At 32.6% G+C, this 18,525-nt stretch overlaps 1 protein-coding gene across 5 annotated transcripts in view; it reads right to left on the bottom strand.

Annotated features, from left to right (window-relative positions):
* The window catches only part of TENT4B (terminal nucleotidyltransferase 4B), a 54,272-nt gene that overhangs the window by 18,966 nt on the left and 16,781 nt on the right, over positions 1-18,525 (bottom strand). For all 5 annotated transcript variants that reach the window (XM_031954460.1, XM_031954459.1, XM_023494179.2 and 2 more), the window contains 2 exons: positions 9,139-9,262; positions 7,198-7,244 (listed from right to left, as the gene is read on the bottom strand). In XM_031954460.1, the coding sequence (XP_031810320.1) occupies positions 7,198-7,244; positions 9,139-9,262 (171 nt within the window). The remainder of the gene's footprint in view (positions 1-7,197; positions 7,245-9,138; positions 9,263-18,525) is intronic.

The following is an 18,525-nucleotide window of genomic DNA, read 5'->3' as shown; positions in this document are numbered from 1 at the left end:
AAGCAAAAAAAGGGTTTCTAAATAAGTACAAGCATGCATGTATGGACAGATGAATGAATTAAAAAGGCTTGGAAATGATTCAAAATTTGCATGAATAAAAGCTATTTGCATAAATGGTAAAAAAAAAAAAAAAGATACGAATGGGAAATTCTCAAATGAAGAACAACATAAGCTATCAGCAATGAAGAATCTAAGTTATCAACAATCTTATGAAAACAAATTCTAAACCATGAATAATTAGAAAAAATTAAAACAACTCTCAGAGGTTCCTCATCAGACTAAAAAAAAGAAAAATGATAAATGTTGGAGGGGCTATGGGAAAACAGTACAAATAGAAGCAGAACAATTTACATAATGGCAATGACTATTAAAAAAACAAATAACCTTAAAGACTTGAGAAGGACAAAGGATAAAGAATGATATTCACTTCCTATGGACAATTCTGGAATTTGTTTTGTTTGCCTATGTATATCCATTCCTAAGTTTCTAATTTGTTTGGGGTTTTTTGTTTTGTTTTGTTTTTGCAAGGAGAGTGAAAGAGGCGGGAAAGAAGAGAAAATGAATGCTTGTAAATTTAAAAATAGGACAGGTAGATAGCATAGTGGATAGAATACCAGGCCCGAAGTCAGGAAGATGAATTTTTTTGAGCTCAAATCAAGCCTGTGAAGACCTACATGAACTGATGCTGAGTGAACTGAGCAGAACCAAGAGAACACTGTACACAGCAACAGCAAGATTATGTGATGATCAACTCTGATGGACTTGGTTCTTTTCAACAATGAGCTGATTCAAGGCAATTCCAATAGGCTTGGAATGGAAAATACCATTTGCATTCAGAGAGAACTATGGAGACTGAATGTGGATTGAAGCATAGTATTTTCACCTTTTTTTATGTTGTTTGTTTGCTTGGTGGTTTTTTTCCTCTCCTGATGTTTTTCCCTTTTGACATGATTTTTCTTGCACAACATGACAAATATGTTTAAATGAAATGCACATATTTAATCTATATCAGATTGCTTGCTGTCTTGGAGAAAAGGGAGGAAAGGGAGGGAGAAAAATTTGGAACACAAAATTTTACAAAAATGAATGTTAAAAACTACATGTATTTAGAAAAATAAAATTACTATTGAAAAATTTTAAAAACAAAATAATCTGGAAAAAGAAATGGCAAACCACTCCAATCTCTTCATCCAGAAAACCCCAAATGGGGTTACAAAGAGTCAGGCATAACTGAAATGAATGAACAACAAAAATTTTTAAAGCAACATAAAAAGTTACATTACAAAGACCATCATATATCAGTAGCTAAAATTCAATGAGGCTGGATGTTCTGAGGAAGAAACATCAGCTCTATTCCAAAGAACATGCGAGGAATCTACAGGTTTTAGCAGTAAGAAATCACCCATTAATCAGAATGCAATCAGAAGAAAAGCGCACTGGTGCCTGGTGATTCAGCTCCTCCTGAATGTTGAAGCAGCAATTTAATAAGTGAAAGGTCTAGCTTTCCTGGGGCATGTATGAAAAATGTAAGGGGGATTTCTCCTAATTTCTCCTAAATTTTGATTAATTGTCAAAATGGATGACTATTATCCTTTTCTAGTGGTTCACACGGGCAAAAAAGATACTGCTAAAAGAAACCTAGAAAGCATTGCCAAAGATGAGAAAATCTTAGGGAAAAAATCTGACGACCATAGGAACAAAGGTGGAGTTTTTCATCACTAGTATCCATTGAAAACCAGGAATGCAAACTAGAAAAAATGATCTGGGAAGTGAACAACTGATTAAGAAGATAGCAAATGAGAATATTATTTGGACTACTGGATCCAAGTTTAAAATATAAAAATAAAAGACTATTGGCATGTAATGAAATACACACAAAGCCAATATAAAGAATGCTTAGTGTCATATAAATCTCATCAAAAGGTGTTTAGATTAAAAATGATGGGTTAGGAATAGGATGTGGCAGTGAAGGTAGAAGGGAAAGAACTTCCAATCTATCAAGCTACATAACAGAATTTAGCTACAAAGTAGGAAGAAGAGCAGTCAAGACCACAAAAGATCAAAGAAGCCAGTGTCAAAACCTCAAAAGCCTATAAGCAAAAATGCCCAACACTGAAGCAACAGGCAAAGTAAGCTAGCGATCCTAATAGAAGCAGGCAAATTTGATTCCATGATTATAAGATTTAGAATGAGACCTGTGACTGGAATATGGTTCTAGATTCAATTGTTTTTCTGTTGTGTTCAACTCTTCATGATCTCATTTGGGGCTTTTCTTGGCAAAGATACTGGCGTGATTTGCCATTTCCTTCTCCATTTCATTTTCCAGATAAGGAACTAAAGCAAACGGGGTTAAAGTGATTTACCCAGGTCATACACTTATAAGTATATGAGATTGAATCTAAACTCAGAAAGATTTATCTTTCTGATGCTAATCCTAGTACTTTCTATTCAGGATGCAACACCCAGTTGCCCATTCTGGACAGGTATAATTTACTCAAAACAGGTAGGAATGAGGAGGATAAACATGCTGGGAGAAATGGAAGATAAGAGTGGATTAGCACTGAGTAATTAGATGGTAGGCACATGGCAGAGTGCACTCAGATACACCCAGAAAGAGGAAATATGCTATGGTACAGAAGAACTGTATAGTTCTGAAGAAGAAATCCAATTATATAGTCCTCTGCTAGAGCTCCCACTCTTTCAAAAGCTGAACAGCTGATCACTTCTTTTGATTTAATGATAATTTCATTCTTTCAAAAAAGTGGAAAAACCAATAATGACCCTGCACTAAGTTCCTCTTCCCCTTTTTCCTCTCTGCCCTGCTTTTTATGTAGTCTTCCCTCATTATAATGTAAACTCTGTGAGGACAGGAATGGTTCTTCCTTCTGCTTATATTTATATTTCCAGTTCTTAGTACAAGGCCAGACACATAATAAGCACTTAATAAATGCTTGTTGATTTATATGTTGACCAATTTCAGAGATTAAAATAATGAAAACTGTAAAAAGGTGACCTCATCATTTGAAAGGAAAAAAAAAAAAATGCAAGCATAGTTTGATATGCTTCCCACATTTTTAGAAAGCAGAATCCAAAGGATTCTAAGGAAAAGTGGAAAAGATAATGAGAAGTAGTGAAGGAGAGGGGATGTGGAAAAGGAGGGGGATGGGAACATCTCGAGATTAAAATGCTCAAAATAATTTCAACTGAGAGGAAAAACAAAATGTCTTAAAATAATGATGTCAAACTCAAGCAAAAACAGGGACCATACATATGAATCCCTGAACATATTTAACATTAGCTATGTTCTACTGTACTTTCATTTATTTTGCTAAATATTTCTCAATTATATATATTTTAATCTGATTCTGGCCTGGGTCAGCAATTATGAATTTGGCACCAGAACTTAAGAGACCAATGCAAATACAGATGCATAGAGAATTTTCAATTTCATCTTCTAAAAAATGTATCCAGAATATAGAATCCAAGGTGAGTAAATATAAAGGATGAATATAAAAATGTGACATGGTAATATAAAAACATTGTCTGAAATTCTAAGGTTCAATATTAGATGACACTGATAAGGGAAGCTAAGGACAACAACAAGCAGGGGAAGAGGATTGTTGTTTTGCTGTAGTTATTTTGGGAGGGGGGAAGAAAAAGATCCAAGGGATAAAACAATTGTTCAGGGTGGATAGGACAATGACTTACAAGATAGAAAGCAGAGCTTTTTGTTTTCTTTGCTAAGACCAGTCTTTGGACTAGAAAGGAAGGAACTAAAATGGCTAATAGGAAGTTAATATTGAATACAAATAGATAATAAAATAGCACCTAAATGCCCTTAACGAATTCAAAACAACCCATCAAAATAATTACATTCTTGGTACTAGAAAAACTGGTATACATGACCAGTGGTAGGCTGAATTATTATCAATATCTGATAGACAGCAGAGATAGGGAATGAAGAAGCATCTCAATATTTGGAAAAGGGGGAAAGCCAGTTTGACAAAACAGGTAAGCTAATTGATTCCTGGCAAAATTCTACAAGTACTATTATTAAGGAAATGATTACTTAACATCTAAAAAAGGAAGTGGTGATCACAAAGAACCAGAATGATTTCATCGAGAAAAGAACTTAATAAAATATCTCATGCTATTATTGTTGAAAAAAATGAGAGGTGTGAGTTAAATCAGAGATATCAAATATTTTACATAAACCCTCCAGAGTAGGTCAGGAACATTAAAATGTAACTGAGAAATATTTAACAAAATAAAAATACAACAGAACATCGATAATGTTAATATGTGGTTTTCTAAGTCAATAGGGGATCCTGATAACATGACTTATATAAGTCCTTCTACTTGAGTTTGACATCACTGGACTAGATGACAGTAAAATTGGCCATTCAACTACTTGTGAATTCAAATATAGTTATTAAATCTCCACTCCCCTAGGTTCTGTTCTTGACTATGCTACTGGGCACTTTTACCAATGATAGAGACAAGGACACACATGGCATGCTCATCAAATGTATACATTTACATATATACATATACATACATATACATGGGAGGGAGATAATTAAAATAACACAAAAGCAAAGTCAAAATTTAAAAAAAAAGTTAAAATGTTGGACTGAATCTAGCAAAATGAAACTTACCAAGGCTGACCGTATATTCTTGAGTTTAATCAACTCCAAAAAAACAATACTGGGGAAGAACATTTAAACAGAAGCTTTTCTTTAAAATTATCTGGAAGTTTTGTTGGAATGCAAGTTCAGTTTTAGTCCATAATGGAATACAACAGACAAAAAAACTAATGTGATCTTAAAATCTATACTGAGAAGTATTCTTTCCAGGCATTTAAAGGAGGACAACCAGGAGGATGAAGGGCCTTGAATCTATGGTAATCATTTAAATGAAATGGAAACAATTCAGTCTAGAGAAAATTCGGGAATATATATCTGTCTTTAAAGTGTCTTAAAGAGGTCTCATGTTAAAGAGGAATTTTATTCATCCTATTTGGCCCCACAGGACAGAATGAATAGTAATGGACAGAAGAGTTAGAGAAAATCAAATTCAGGTTTGATATCAGGAAAAACTTGTCAAGAATTGCATTCTGAGGGGTCAGCTAGGTGGTCCAGTGGATAGAGCATAGTAGCCCTGAAGTCAGGAGGACATGAGTTCAAATTTGACTTCACTTAATACTTTTTAGTTGTGTGGCCTGGTATTATATATACCATGTGGGGGCAAGTCACTTTAACCCCAACTGACTCAGGGAAAAAAAAAATTACATTCTGAAAGTGGATTGGATTGTAGCAGTTTGCACTTCACTAAGGATCTTTAAGTACATATTAGATGATTGTATGCTGCAGTAAAGCTCTTTTTCTGGTACAAGTTGCTGAGATCAGCCAATCAATAAACATTTAGTAAGCACCTACTATATGTCAGACACTGTGCTAAATGCTGGATACAAAGAAAGGCAAAAGATAGCTGTTGTTCTCAAGGAGCTCAAAGGAAAGAACATGCAAATTACTGTATAAGCAAGCTATATACAGAATAGAAAATAAAATCAACATGGGAAGAACTAGAATTAAGAGGGATTGGGAAAGTCTTCCTATAGATGGGAAGTGGGACTTTAACTGAGACTTGAAGAAAAGAAGAAAGGAAATGAGGAAAGATAGCATTCCATGCATGAGGGACAGGCAGAGAAAATTCTTTGGGGTAAGAAAATATCTTATGTGAGAAGCAGTAAAAAGGCCAGTGTCACTGGGTCAAAATATATGTGGGGAAGGGGGTGTTAAGGTATAAGAGGACTGGAAAGATAGGGAGACAGGGCAGATTATGGAGGGTTTTGAAATTTTTCTTTTGAAAATTTTGTATTTGATTCTAGAGGTAATAGTGAATCATTGAAATTTGTTAAGGGGTGGGGGGAGGGAGGAGAGAGAATAGTATGTGTCACATAACTGGATTTGAACTTTAAGAAAATCTCTTTGCCAGTGCATACTACCAGGAAGCTATTGTAATAATCCAGGAGTAAGGAAATGAGGGCCTATGCCAGGGTGGCAGCACTATTAGAATAAGGAAAATATTCAAGAGATATTATTAAGTAAAATTGACAGGCTCTGGAAACAGGTTGTATATGGGATGAGGGAAAGTGTGAATAACAAAAAGATTACACCAAGTTTTGAGATGGGAGACTAAGAGGATGGTAGTATTCTCAATTGTAGAGGGAAAGTTTGGGAAGAAGAGTTTAGGAAGGAAGATAAGATGTCTACAGATATCTAGTTTTCGATATCTAATAGGCAGCCATAAAATTCTTCGATTTTGGCAACTGGTACTATAGTTCAGAAGAGACTCAGGTTACAAAGAATTTAAAGAGAGAAGAAAGGACTCATATATTCAAAAGAAATAGTTTCTGATATAACAAAGAACTTGAAACAAAGTGAATATCCATTAAAGTAGGAAATGGCTGGACAAATTATGGTTATATGAACATGGTAGATTATTTTTGTGCCACTAAAAGCAAATATGAAAGATTCAGAGAAACCACAGAAGATTTATATAAACTAATTCAGAGTGAAATGAACAGCGGGACAACTTCCATGATGACCTCAAGAGTACTAAAAGAAAACAACTTTTAAAGGCTTCAGAAATTCTGATTAATGATGTCAGAACCCTCATGATGAGGAATGACTCCGACCTCTTAGCAGAGGAGTAAAAAGAAGTACAAATTTTCATATATGGTCAATGATTTATATGATTTATTATGTTTTAAATAATTAACTCATTTATTGCAATAGAGAATTTCTATTTGAGGTGAGATTAATAAGAACTACCACAAAAAAGAATCAATAAACATTTTAAAAATACACACAAGAGAAGAAGTTCAGAAGAGGACAAAAATGGGGCATTTTGATGATTACTCTGTCAAATTCAATATACTTTTTTAAAACAGGTAGGCAAAAGAAACATTTATAAAGAATTCTTTTTGAATTTTAAAATAGTTATATTTACTATTTTCATTTCATAATAAAAAAATTTTTTTAAAGATTAGGGTGAGCTACAGATACACACATCACCAAAAACATAATTATTTGCTTTTTGATATATGAATTTGTGCAGAGAAAAAAAACCAAAAAGAACACTATAATCATTTGTAAAATATTTTATATTATAAAACTTCTAACATTTACAAACCTGGTAGGTAAATATAATCCAGTTTTAAAACTTCCAAATATCTGGACCTAAAAAATAGAAACAAACAATTATAAAGTATCATTGGAAACCTACTAAAATTGATGCAAAATAACAATTTTCACTACCAACTGGTACTTTTTAGCAGTGCACAAAAAGCTGCTTTAAATACATAGTTTGCTAAAACTTGTAGCACATAATGTTATCACAAAAAATTTGGGTTTGGATCTTAATTAGACATACTTAATATGTCAAAAAATAAGTAATCTGGAATCAGAAGACATGTTCAAAACTCACCTCTAATGCTTATTCCCTATACAATCTTAGGCAAATCATATACACTAGACTTCATTTTTTTCATTTATAAAATAATAATACCCTGGTATTATTTATCTAAACAATTCTTACAACTTCAAACTGTTCCCTTATAAGAATGCCTAGAAAACATAAAGACATAGAACAACTCTGGTTTTGTTCTTTTTATATTAATCTTCCCATTATCAGCATGATGGGGAATAAGATTATTTAGTTAACTGGATACCCTAGTTAATAAGATTTATCATACACAGATTATAATGCATCATGCACAATGTCAAAAGGAATTTATGGGAATGGATAGATTCCAGAGCTAGACATTGTGGGATCAAGAACTAAAATAGACCTCAGAGGCTCTTCAAATCTTTTCCTTTACAGTAACTTTTCTGAGAAATGTTAAAAAGAGATGAGATTTGATTCCATATATCCTTTAATTTAAGAATCCATTGCTATTTTTACATGCCAACTATACTATAAGTTTCCTTCTATTCTAAAATCTCATCTCCTAACAATCTTTTCTGATTTAGGAGACACTGGTGGGGTGGCTGTGCAATGTATCATAATCATCATGAAGAGTAAATAAAACTTAACTCTCAATGTTAAGATTAGGACTAGACAGAATGCTGGCAAAAAGATACTTAGTATCTTTGATGGAATTTTCAAAATTGATCAGAAAGGTAATATAATGAAATTAAAAAGGGAATAAAATATTGCAATTTCTAAAAAAAGAAAATAAGAGGGGGGGAGGAAAATAGGAAAAATTATTTTTTAAAAATTCCTAATCAGTATAAGAATGGGGGGGAGAGGGGGGAGGAAAGCTCCCATAGCTTTTATTTTCTATTTTTTTATTTTTGGAATTTGAGGGTTAAGGATGTGAGGTTGGTGTTACAAGAAGATGGAAGGAAGAAAAAACCACTAATGGTCATTCAGCAAATAAATTACTTCTTCACATTCATTTAACTAAGAAGTATAGCCTTGAAAGATACCTTATGAAAGAAAAAACATTTTTACTAACCAAAAATACAATCAAGAAGTTAAAAAGGTTAATTTGGGGAGAAATAGTTTTATATTTTTTGGAGGAAAGAACTAGAACTATTTCCCTACATACTCAGTCAAGATCCTCAAACAGCACAAAATAGAGAGCTTTTTGGAACACTTTAATTCAGAAAATGAATTCCCAGTATCATTGGGAATATCAATTACCAATATCAATTACCACTTGTTCACCTGTCTATAGCTATTTAGAATTACAGAAATAACTTAATAAAGCAGCTGCAAAAACAAAATATGTTCAATTATGAAATGCCTTTTTTTCTATTACATTAAGGACTTCTTAAATTAGTTTTCCTCTTGGAAGTTACTGTTTAATATATTGAAGCTAAAAAACATGATTAAAAAATTTTCTCAACTCAATGAAAATAACTTTAAAATTCAAATTCTAAAGACAGTAGAAAACTGTTAAACTGATTAAGTGGTAAGCAAACAAAGCTAAATGAGCACACTTTTCTGTTTGTGAATTTGCACATGTTATATCTACTCTAAATACGACAAAGTTATTATTTATTTTTAAAAACAAAAAGAACAGAAATTTTGTTTACAGATACTAAAGAATTCTAGGCTATTACTCACATCAGCACTGGGCCAAAGCTCCTTAATAACATTTTCTATCCTATTCACCACTTCCATTCGCATTTTCTCTTCCTCAGGTCTAGGAGACATGTACTCATAAAAATCACTGATTTCTTCATGAAGACTGAGGGGGGAAAAAGAAAATTAATAAGGTTGCCTTACCAAGAAATTATTTTTTTATTTTCAATAGTATTTTATTTTTCCAAATATATGTAGTAGAAATTACTATTTTACGTGAATGTACATATTCAATCTTATAAATTTGCTGACAACAAAAATTTATTTATAGAGTTTTATCTTAAGTTTAATATCCAAACTGCAGCGGAAAGTAATTAAGAAACTAAAATCAAATCAGTCAAAAATGAAAATTTTGGTTCCTTAAATAATTACAAGAAGTCTTAATGACTATATTATTATCAATATAAATATTTAATAAGTATCATAAATATATATACATATGGAAGCATGTACTCTATTTTAAATTCCTAGAGGGCAAGAAATAATATCTTATTATATTCATCTTTGTATATAGTCTCTATTGACAAGATAATGCCTTAAACACAAGCAATCAGAAAATTGTCTGAAATGAATGGACAAACTAGAAGAGGAGTAGTGTGAACTGAAAGAAAGAAATTGGGGGAAAAAGCATAGGTCAGTGATTAATGATACAACAGAAGAATGAAAAGATAAAGATAACTTGAAGGTTCTAAGCCCAGATAACTGAGAATGATCATAAAACATCATTAAGAAAAAAATGACACAAAATTTGGTGACAGAGATATGGAGGAAAAAAGGAAATTGTCAAAAATGATTCCAATACTACATGACTAATAAGGAAAAGGTAGACAATAATGAAAAGATTGGACAAAGGTCTCTTTTTTGAGGAAAAAAGATCAGTAAGATGTGTTGTCTTTTAATACATATTATCCTCTAAATCTTTTAACAGTCTGGCCTCTCAATATACTTGAGAGGAGAGGGGGATGAGGGTAGAAAGAAGAGCATACAATGAGATTAAAAGAATATACAATAAAAAAAGGCGAAAACAAATTAAGATGGATTGAAAATATAGGACAGCACAGGAAAAATAATGATCATCATCATTAACTTACCCACCTTTACTAGCCATTAAATGACTAGGTTTTCTCATTTGTGTATAAATAACAAACACTAAGACTATCTTAAAGATGTTAAACAAACACTAGTAGTGTTTCTAGAAGACACCAGGTAAATTCTGGGTAGATTTTTTTAAAATGCACAATATTTATACCAATGCATTCATTAGGACTCGTCACTATGACCTGGTTGCCAAAAACATTGACATATCTTGGGGCTACCTTAATAGCATCTAGAGCAAAAAAACATTTTAGTTGCACTCTACTCTATTTTGGCCAGTCTGGTTTAAGAAAGTGTTAACAGAAATTTTAGTGTGATCATAATTAATGTCTTCAAAATTCTGAAGGATTATCTTGTAGAAGAGGATAAATTTATCTCTAGGATCTCCAGTACTAAATTAATGTGCAGAAGCTATAAAGCAAATTTTAGTTCAAAATAAGGAATGAGTTCCTAACAAAGCTATCTAAAATAAAATGGGAATTCACTACTAAAGGTATTCAAATAAAGGGTGGGTTTGTTTTTTTTTTGAAAATGTAATATGTAGATGGAAATAATGCAGCAGATCTGAGCTAAACCAAAGACTTCCAAGATCCTTGCCAACTGTCTTGATTAATATTTTTTCTTCTGTCCAAGAGCTAAGTTTCCTCTATGGAAACTTAAGTTTTGCCAGCACAAGGCAATTTTCTACCTCAATCAAATATCTACTAAGAGCATTAAAAATATTAAACAAATTATGTTTTAATGGAAGTTCCCAGTAACCAAAGAATTTTCATAGTAAACTTATTTTGGATAATTTAAGAAATTTAATTGGAAATACCTGAAATTATCCAATTATTGAAGGGATCCTAGTTTTCTATGTACTAATCTGATTCCAAGGACCAAAAAAAATATGAGCAGAGTCCTCACTAAAATTTTAAATAATTCTTTAATAATTTGTTCTGTTACATAAAAATAATTTTAAAAGTCTCTTTAATATACTTTTTTCAGATTGGGCATAAAAATACATACTTTTTAAAAATCACTAAAAAAGGCAAAAGCAGCTGGACAAGAAATAATTTGGTTCCTGAATAGTATAGACAATGAACAAAAGACAATTTTAAAAAGTCAAACGAATGCACTTCTTGATGGGGTTGTGAAATGATCCAACCACTCTGGAGAGGAATCTGAAACTATATCCAAAGGGCTAAAAAACTGTACATACCCTTTGATCCAGCAATACCAATGAGTCTGAATCCCAAAGAGACTATAAAAGAGGGAAAAGGACCCACATATGCCAAGATGTTGGTAGCAGTTCCTTTTGTAGTGGCAAGGAATTGTAAACTGAGTGGATGCCCATTAGTTGGGATGAATAAGTCAATGGTATATCAATGTAATTGAATATTATTGGTTCTATGAGAAAGGATAAGCAGGCTGATTTAAGAAAAGCCTGGAAAGACTTACATGAACTGATGTTGAGTGAGCAGAACCAACACTGTACACAGTAACAGCAAGATTTTATGATGATCAACTATGGTAGACTTAAGGCTCTTTATCAGCAATGCACTGATCCAAGACAATTTCAGTATGGAAAATGCCATTCACATCCAGAGAGAAAACTATGGAGACCAAATGTGGATCAAAGTATAGTATTTTTCATCTTTTTTTCTCATTTTGTTTTTCCTTTCTTGTGGTTTTTTTCTTTTTCTGTGATTTTTCTTGCACAACATGACAAATGTGGAAATATGTACATGTATAATCTACATCAAATTGCTTGCTGCTTAGAAAAAGGGGAGGAAAAGAAAGCAAGGGAAAAAAACTGGAATACAAACTTGAATGCTGAAAACTATTTTTATATGTATTTGGAAAAATAAAATATTGAGGGGAAAAATGAATACATTAGAAGTGAGAAACTACATTAAATTTAAAGTTAATGGTATAAAAAATAGACTAATGGAGCAAAGGAGATGTGTCAGCAAAGAAATATTTGTATGTAAAAAAATCAGATTACCACTAAGCCACATATTGATACAATTAATAAATAGTAAAAGAAAAAGCAATTCTGTTCAAGACAATTTTACTACAGCCAACAAGAAAAAGTTCACATATAGTATACAATTTAGCAACTTGCCTCTCACTAATCTTACTTTTTCTATTGAAGAGAGGGAAGAATAGTATTTTCCTACTTTTTGCACACTCTGGAAATGCAGGAATTTCATTTAAATTGCCCATACAAACCAATAACCAAAGAATAAAGTTAAAATTTCAAATGCAGCCAGAAATGTAATTACCAATAAAATAGCATATGAGAGCAGCTATTTCATAAGGCTAGACATACTTTGTGAATGGAAAGCACTGCCCCAAATAAATTTTTGTGGCTATCTCTATGATACAAAGCATGCTATTAGATGTGCAATAAGGTGATGTAAAGATCTTACTAGGGCTAAAAAAATTTTCTCAAGATAAACCTGAAGGCATGTAAAATCTACCCTTTAATTAAGAGAATCAGATTAAAATGCCCTCCACAAATATGCCAAATCTTAATTCAGAGATTTGAAGAACACTACAATGAGTAGCAACAATGAAGAGCAGTTCCATCTAAACAGCAGTTTTAGAACATTATTATTAGAAATTGGAAAAATCATATGTGTATATATATATATATATATAAATATATGCATATATATGTCATTAATGGATTATTTGAGATTATTTGAGATAGGAAAGGGATAAAATCAGTCAGTACTTAAAGATAATTCAGGCTATTCAATAGAAGGTCAAATACTGAAGCTTAAGCTTAAACATTCTGGCCACATAATGAGAAGATGTGACTCATTGGAAAAGACCCTGCTGTTGGGTACAGTAAGGAAGACAGCGGAGCATGAAAATTGATGGTATCATAAAAACAATAAATATGAACTTGGACAGACTTTGATAGTGAAGGCAAGAAAGACCTGGAATGCCATAGTCCATGTGGTTATAAAGAGTTGGACATAATTGAATGACTGAAAAACAAAAATCTATTTACACACACAAACGCGCGCACACAGAGGTTTATGATATATATATATATATATATATATATATATACATACACACACACATACAGAGAATGATCAAAAACCACTACCACAAAATAATACATGGATTCACTTAGTGAATATAATCAATATAAGTAAAAAGTATAAAAGTCTTCCTAAAATGAATTCCATATATACAATAGATGTGACTAGAGCTTTTAGTTCCCAGTTGTATTATTTTAGATGTAATTTATTAATAGTATATTATGTATATATACCAATAGACATCTATTTTTATGTTCTGCATAAGATTTCTGTATTTTTTCCATGGCTTTTAAGATTGATTGTGCAGGAACAAATCTCAAAATTTCTATATAACAAGTTAACTGTGAATATATGTCATCCAAATTCAGAGATGTATCCATTTAAAAATGTTCAATTGCAGGCCAAAAGGAACTGTCCAAATTACATTCAGTGCAACTGAACTCAACAAGAAATTAAGTCCCAATTTTATGCAAGGCACCACTGGACATAGATACAAAAATGTGAAGTCCTGTCCTCAAAGATCTTTGTTGTTGCTCAGTCTTTTCAGTCATATCTGACCCTATACAACCCCATCTGGGGTTTTTTTTGGCAAAGATATTGAAATGGTTTGCTATTTCCTTTTCCAGATCATTTTTAGATGAGAAAACTGAGGCACATTGGGTTAAGTGACATGTTCAGGATGACACAGCTAGTTATTGTCTGAGAATAGATTTTAACTCAGGTCCTTTCTAACTACAGACCTGGAACTCTATTCACTCTGCCACCTACCTAATAATCTCAAGGACCTTATGTTCTATCTATAGGATAAAATACCCACAAGAAATAACCAAATATATTCAAAGGAAAAGGGAGTCATTTCTGGGCAGTAAAAAGTGTTAATAACTAGAGAGGAGTAATGGGTTTTTCACCTGAGATTTGTTTTCAAGGAAGCTAAGAATTCAGCAAAATAAATAAAAAGAGAGACTCTATCCAGACATGGAGGATAACTTGCAAAATGGCATGGAGAAGAGTGATGAGACCCAGAGTAGAAACAACAGCTGGCAGACCAATCTGATTGGTACAGAGATCGTGTGAAAGGCAGTCCTGTGATTATCTCCAGCTTGGTATTTAAAGCCATCTGCAACCTGATTCCCATTGATTTTTCCAATCTTATTCCATAAAGGCAACAGACAATCATTAAGTGTCTTGGGGGAGGAGGAGCGGCATGTTCAGATCTCTATTTTGGGAAGACCAGTTTGGCGTCTGTGGAGAACATGGACTAGGTGAGGAGAGATTGGAGACAGCAAGGCAAATTGAGGCTCTTGCAATGGTGCAGAAAAAAGTGAAGAGGGTAAAAGCTATATGGTAGGAAGACCAGGTATGGCTATTTGCAAAAATATTGTGGAATTAGTATGAGATATGCCCAATAACTGGATGTGGGGACTGAAGGGAAGGACTGAGGGTCTGAGGAAATAGAGGGAAAAAGACTCAAGGATAACTCTGAAGTGGCAAACTTGGGTAAAGAAATGGCAATGACTGAAAGGTGGCAGAAATGGGCAAGTTTGGAGAAGGGGACAGATATTTGGAAAATAAACTGAGTTCCATCTTGGACATGTTGAATTTGAGATGCTTAAGGGGCATCCAGGTAGTGATAACTAAGAAATTGGCAAAACAGGACTGGAATTTAAGAGAGTGGACAAGATATTAAAACTGAGGATTCATCTGCATGGAGATGGCAATTAAACCCATGAAAAAGAGAACATAGAAAAAACAAAGAGGACCCAGATCAGATCCTTAGGAAAATACTCTTGCTTCGTGAATAGGAGAAAGAAGATAATCCAGCAAGAGACTGAGAAGGAAAAATCGGAAAGGAGGAAAAACTAGTAAGGACAGTGTCACAGAAGCCAAAGGAGGAAAGCATGTCCAGGAAGAAGGGTTAAATTAAGAGTGTCAAAAGTTGCAGAATGGTTGGCAGACTAAGAAAAATCCACTACATCTACATTTCAGTTAAGAAATCAGCTGTGACCTTGGAAAGAGCAGTCTCAGTCAAGTGGTGGAGTAAAAAGGAACTTACAAGGAACTGAGAAAAGAGTAGGTGGTGAAGAAATGGAAGCAATAAGCACAGATAACTCACTCTAGAAGTTGGCTAAGAATATGAATCTCACACACATGTAGTAACTTATAAGTTAAAAAATTATTGAAATTTGGCCATCTTATATAATGCATCTTATATAAAAATGCTATGCAGACAATAAAAATAGATGTGTGTACATTAAACATACACACATTTATATACTATGAAAGAGTTGTTGTTTGTCCTTCTTTCTTTAAAAGATCTGTGACATCAGGGAGGTAATGCCATGACATGCAAGTTAATTGGATTTAATCGAGGAAGGTTGTACAAGGTCACCTGCCTCACTTTATCCTCCAGAGCCATCTGGCTTTAGATGTGGCAAGATACAATCAGGACTGGAGATGGTTCTCAAACAAATTATAAAAGTCTAATGTAACACTAAAATCAGAACTTAAAATTTTATGTAATTCACTTTGGGAGGGCTGTTATAAACTCAGTTGTGTTAGTAAGTGGCTTTTGGGTATAAGGAGAAGAAATATAAGAAAAGCTTGAGGATATGACATCTCAGATATGTTTTTGAAAGAAGGAGACCAAGACATGTTTACAGGGTATAGGAAATAGGGCCAATGTATAAGGAAAGCCTGAAGTTGAAAAAAAGGGAATGATAAAGAGATCAAGCTCAAAGAAAAGACAGGAGAGAATGAGATCAAAAGCTTATCTGTAGAGGTTGGCTTCAAGAAAAAGGATCAACTCTTCTATCAGAGATTGGGGCAAAGGCAAAGGAGATGGGCAATGATTAAAGGGTTTTTGAAATGGACAGTCTCTCAGGAAGAGGGTAAGAGGAGATAGGTTAGAAATCCTGAAGAGGGGTTTATTAGAGCAAACTTAAAAAAAAAAAAAAGACTTGTCATGTAGCAAATAAGAAGGCCCAGTTTGAGATTAGACAATATCAATATGTACTGAATCCAGGCAGCACAGTTTTGTGACTTTTCCAAAAATTTTCATTAGCTTCTGAGAAGGAAAGGAAAAGTTAGATGGTAACTCCTAACTCTAAATTAACTTGAAAGGAAAAATATGAATTATACTGATTCAGGTAAAGGAAAAAATGCCTTTTGTAAATATTTTGAATATTTTCAAACTTTCATTAACAATTTGGAATTTTATTGTGACTTTTTTTTCTTTTTGTTGGAAATTTGTGGGGAAGAATAAAGAGAGTAAGTAGATGCTTGCTTTAAAATATTCATTTTGAAAATTTTGTTTCCCATTCCATTATGTTCTGTTCTGGGAAAGCAAAGTTGTACTTGTTTTTCTATGCACTTGACAGTTGTCTACCTGTAACAGCTCAATTTTTAGCTTATAGCTTTATAAGCAACAAAATTTGCTAACTTGAATTCTGATTTTAGGAAAGAAGGAGGTTTTGTCTTTTTTTTTTTTTTTAATTCTAATTCCTCTCCCTTCCCCCATTTTTTCCTTCAATTTTCCCTTTCTCCACCTTGCTATCACCCAAAGCAAAACTTCTAATTCCAAGAGGATAAAAGGATAAATACTACATACACTGCTTTTCTACCCCTCCTTTTTCAACATACTTTGGGAATGAGTTATATTTTAATAGAAAAATTGCACATAAAGTTTCATCTGATGATAAATCCCCCACCCAATATTCACAAAGGCTTTGTAAAACTAAATGTGGTTTTTAAAAAAGAGGATGGAAATGAAAAATTGTAAGAAAGTATATGAACAGAGCCACTGTGGAACAAATAAAATGTAAAATACTAAATGGTTTTATTTATTTTAAGATTGGCATGAAAAAAGTACTTTGGCTCTTATACAATAATTTTCCCCAATAAGGATTTCAAATATTCATTTAGATTTATGTCATTCCTGAAGGTTTATTTTATTGAGTCAATTATAAATCATTCATATGTACCTTTGATTCTTGTCTGCAAGAATCTTACAAAGTTCCCTGAAGCTTTGTGATCACAGGTTAAAAAAGCTAGTAAATGTCAAGGCAGGATTTGAACTCAAGTCCTTTCTGATTCCAAGTCCAACATTCTATTTCCTACACTAGGCTGTCTTTTTCTGTTTTGTTATATTTTCAATGGTCGAGGGAGAAGAATGCAACTTGGGATGACAACACTAAAATTTGTCACGTATTGACAACTATATCAATTAATAGGAAATCCATGATTAATCTGTTACTTACAACAGTAATAGTAAGCTCATTTATCTAGATCTCTTAGTCAATGAACAAACATAAAAATAAACATACCTATTTATATGTGTACACACATGTTTATATATCTGTATATGTATATACAAGCACACATACATTTGGCATTCTTGACAGCATTGAATTTGGAAGTCAAAAAGACCTATGTTCAAATCTAACCTCAGACACTTACTAAGTGTATAAGTCATTTAACTTTCCTCAGCCTCAAATGTATTCATCAGTGAAATGGGAATAATAGTTATAGCACTTACCTGATTCAGAGGATCAAAGGAGAAAAATTCTTCTATTCAAAAATAAGTTCTGGATAGCTTTAAACTTCAAAATTTTATATAATGTATCTAAACATCTTAGCAATGTAAATCCAAGCTTCTTTTATTTATATCTAATTTTATTTTATCAATAAAAATTTACTCATTAGTAGCATAGATAGTAGAAATAAAGCTTACATATTCACATGGATCCCTTGAAAAATAGGTAGTATTATGTTAATCATCAATTATAGTCCTCTCAGTCTAAACTCTATGCTCCTCTAGTATAAACATACTCAAATACAAACTAGATAAATCAAAAATTTCTGGCAATGCATTTTGCTGAATAAATTTTTAAAAACTGGGAAAGGCTATACTTTAAGTTACTTTAAAACTATTAGGAAATACAACATGGAAATAGCCATTTATCCAACATCAATGGAAAATAAGATATTCTAAAGTAAAATTTTCAAAAAACTGGTGCTTGAGTATGTTTCCCTTATAACTGCCAAAACTTCTACTTTAACCTTTTAATGAAATCTTGCTGAAACTTATTCTATACTGCTATATGTTCTTATACAGAGAGCACTGACCATAAAGCTGATTTTTTTCTGATGACAGAAGGTAATTATGAGCATCCACTATTAAATTGTCCTATAATATACAACTGTCTGTTTTTTAAATTTTGGAGTCAAATACTCA

The sequence above is a fragment of the Sarcophilus harrisii genome, chromosome 2 (genome assembly GCF_902635505.1).
Source record: "Sarcophilus harrisii chromosome 2, mSarHar1.11, whole genome shotgun sequence".
NCBI classification, from domain to species: Eukaryota; Metazoa; Chordata; class Mammalia; order Dasyuromorphia; family Dasyuridae; genus Sarcophilus; species Sarcophilus harrisii.
The sequence above is the reverse complement of the archived record's forward strand: the minus strand, read 5'-3'. Positions and strand labels throughout refer to the sequence as shown.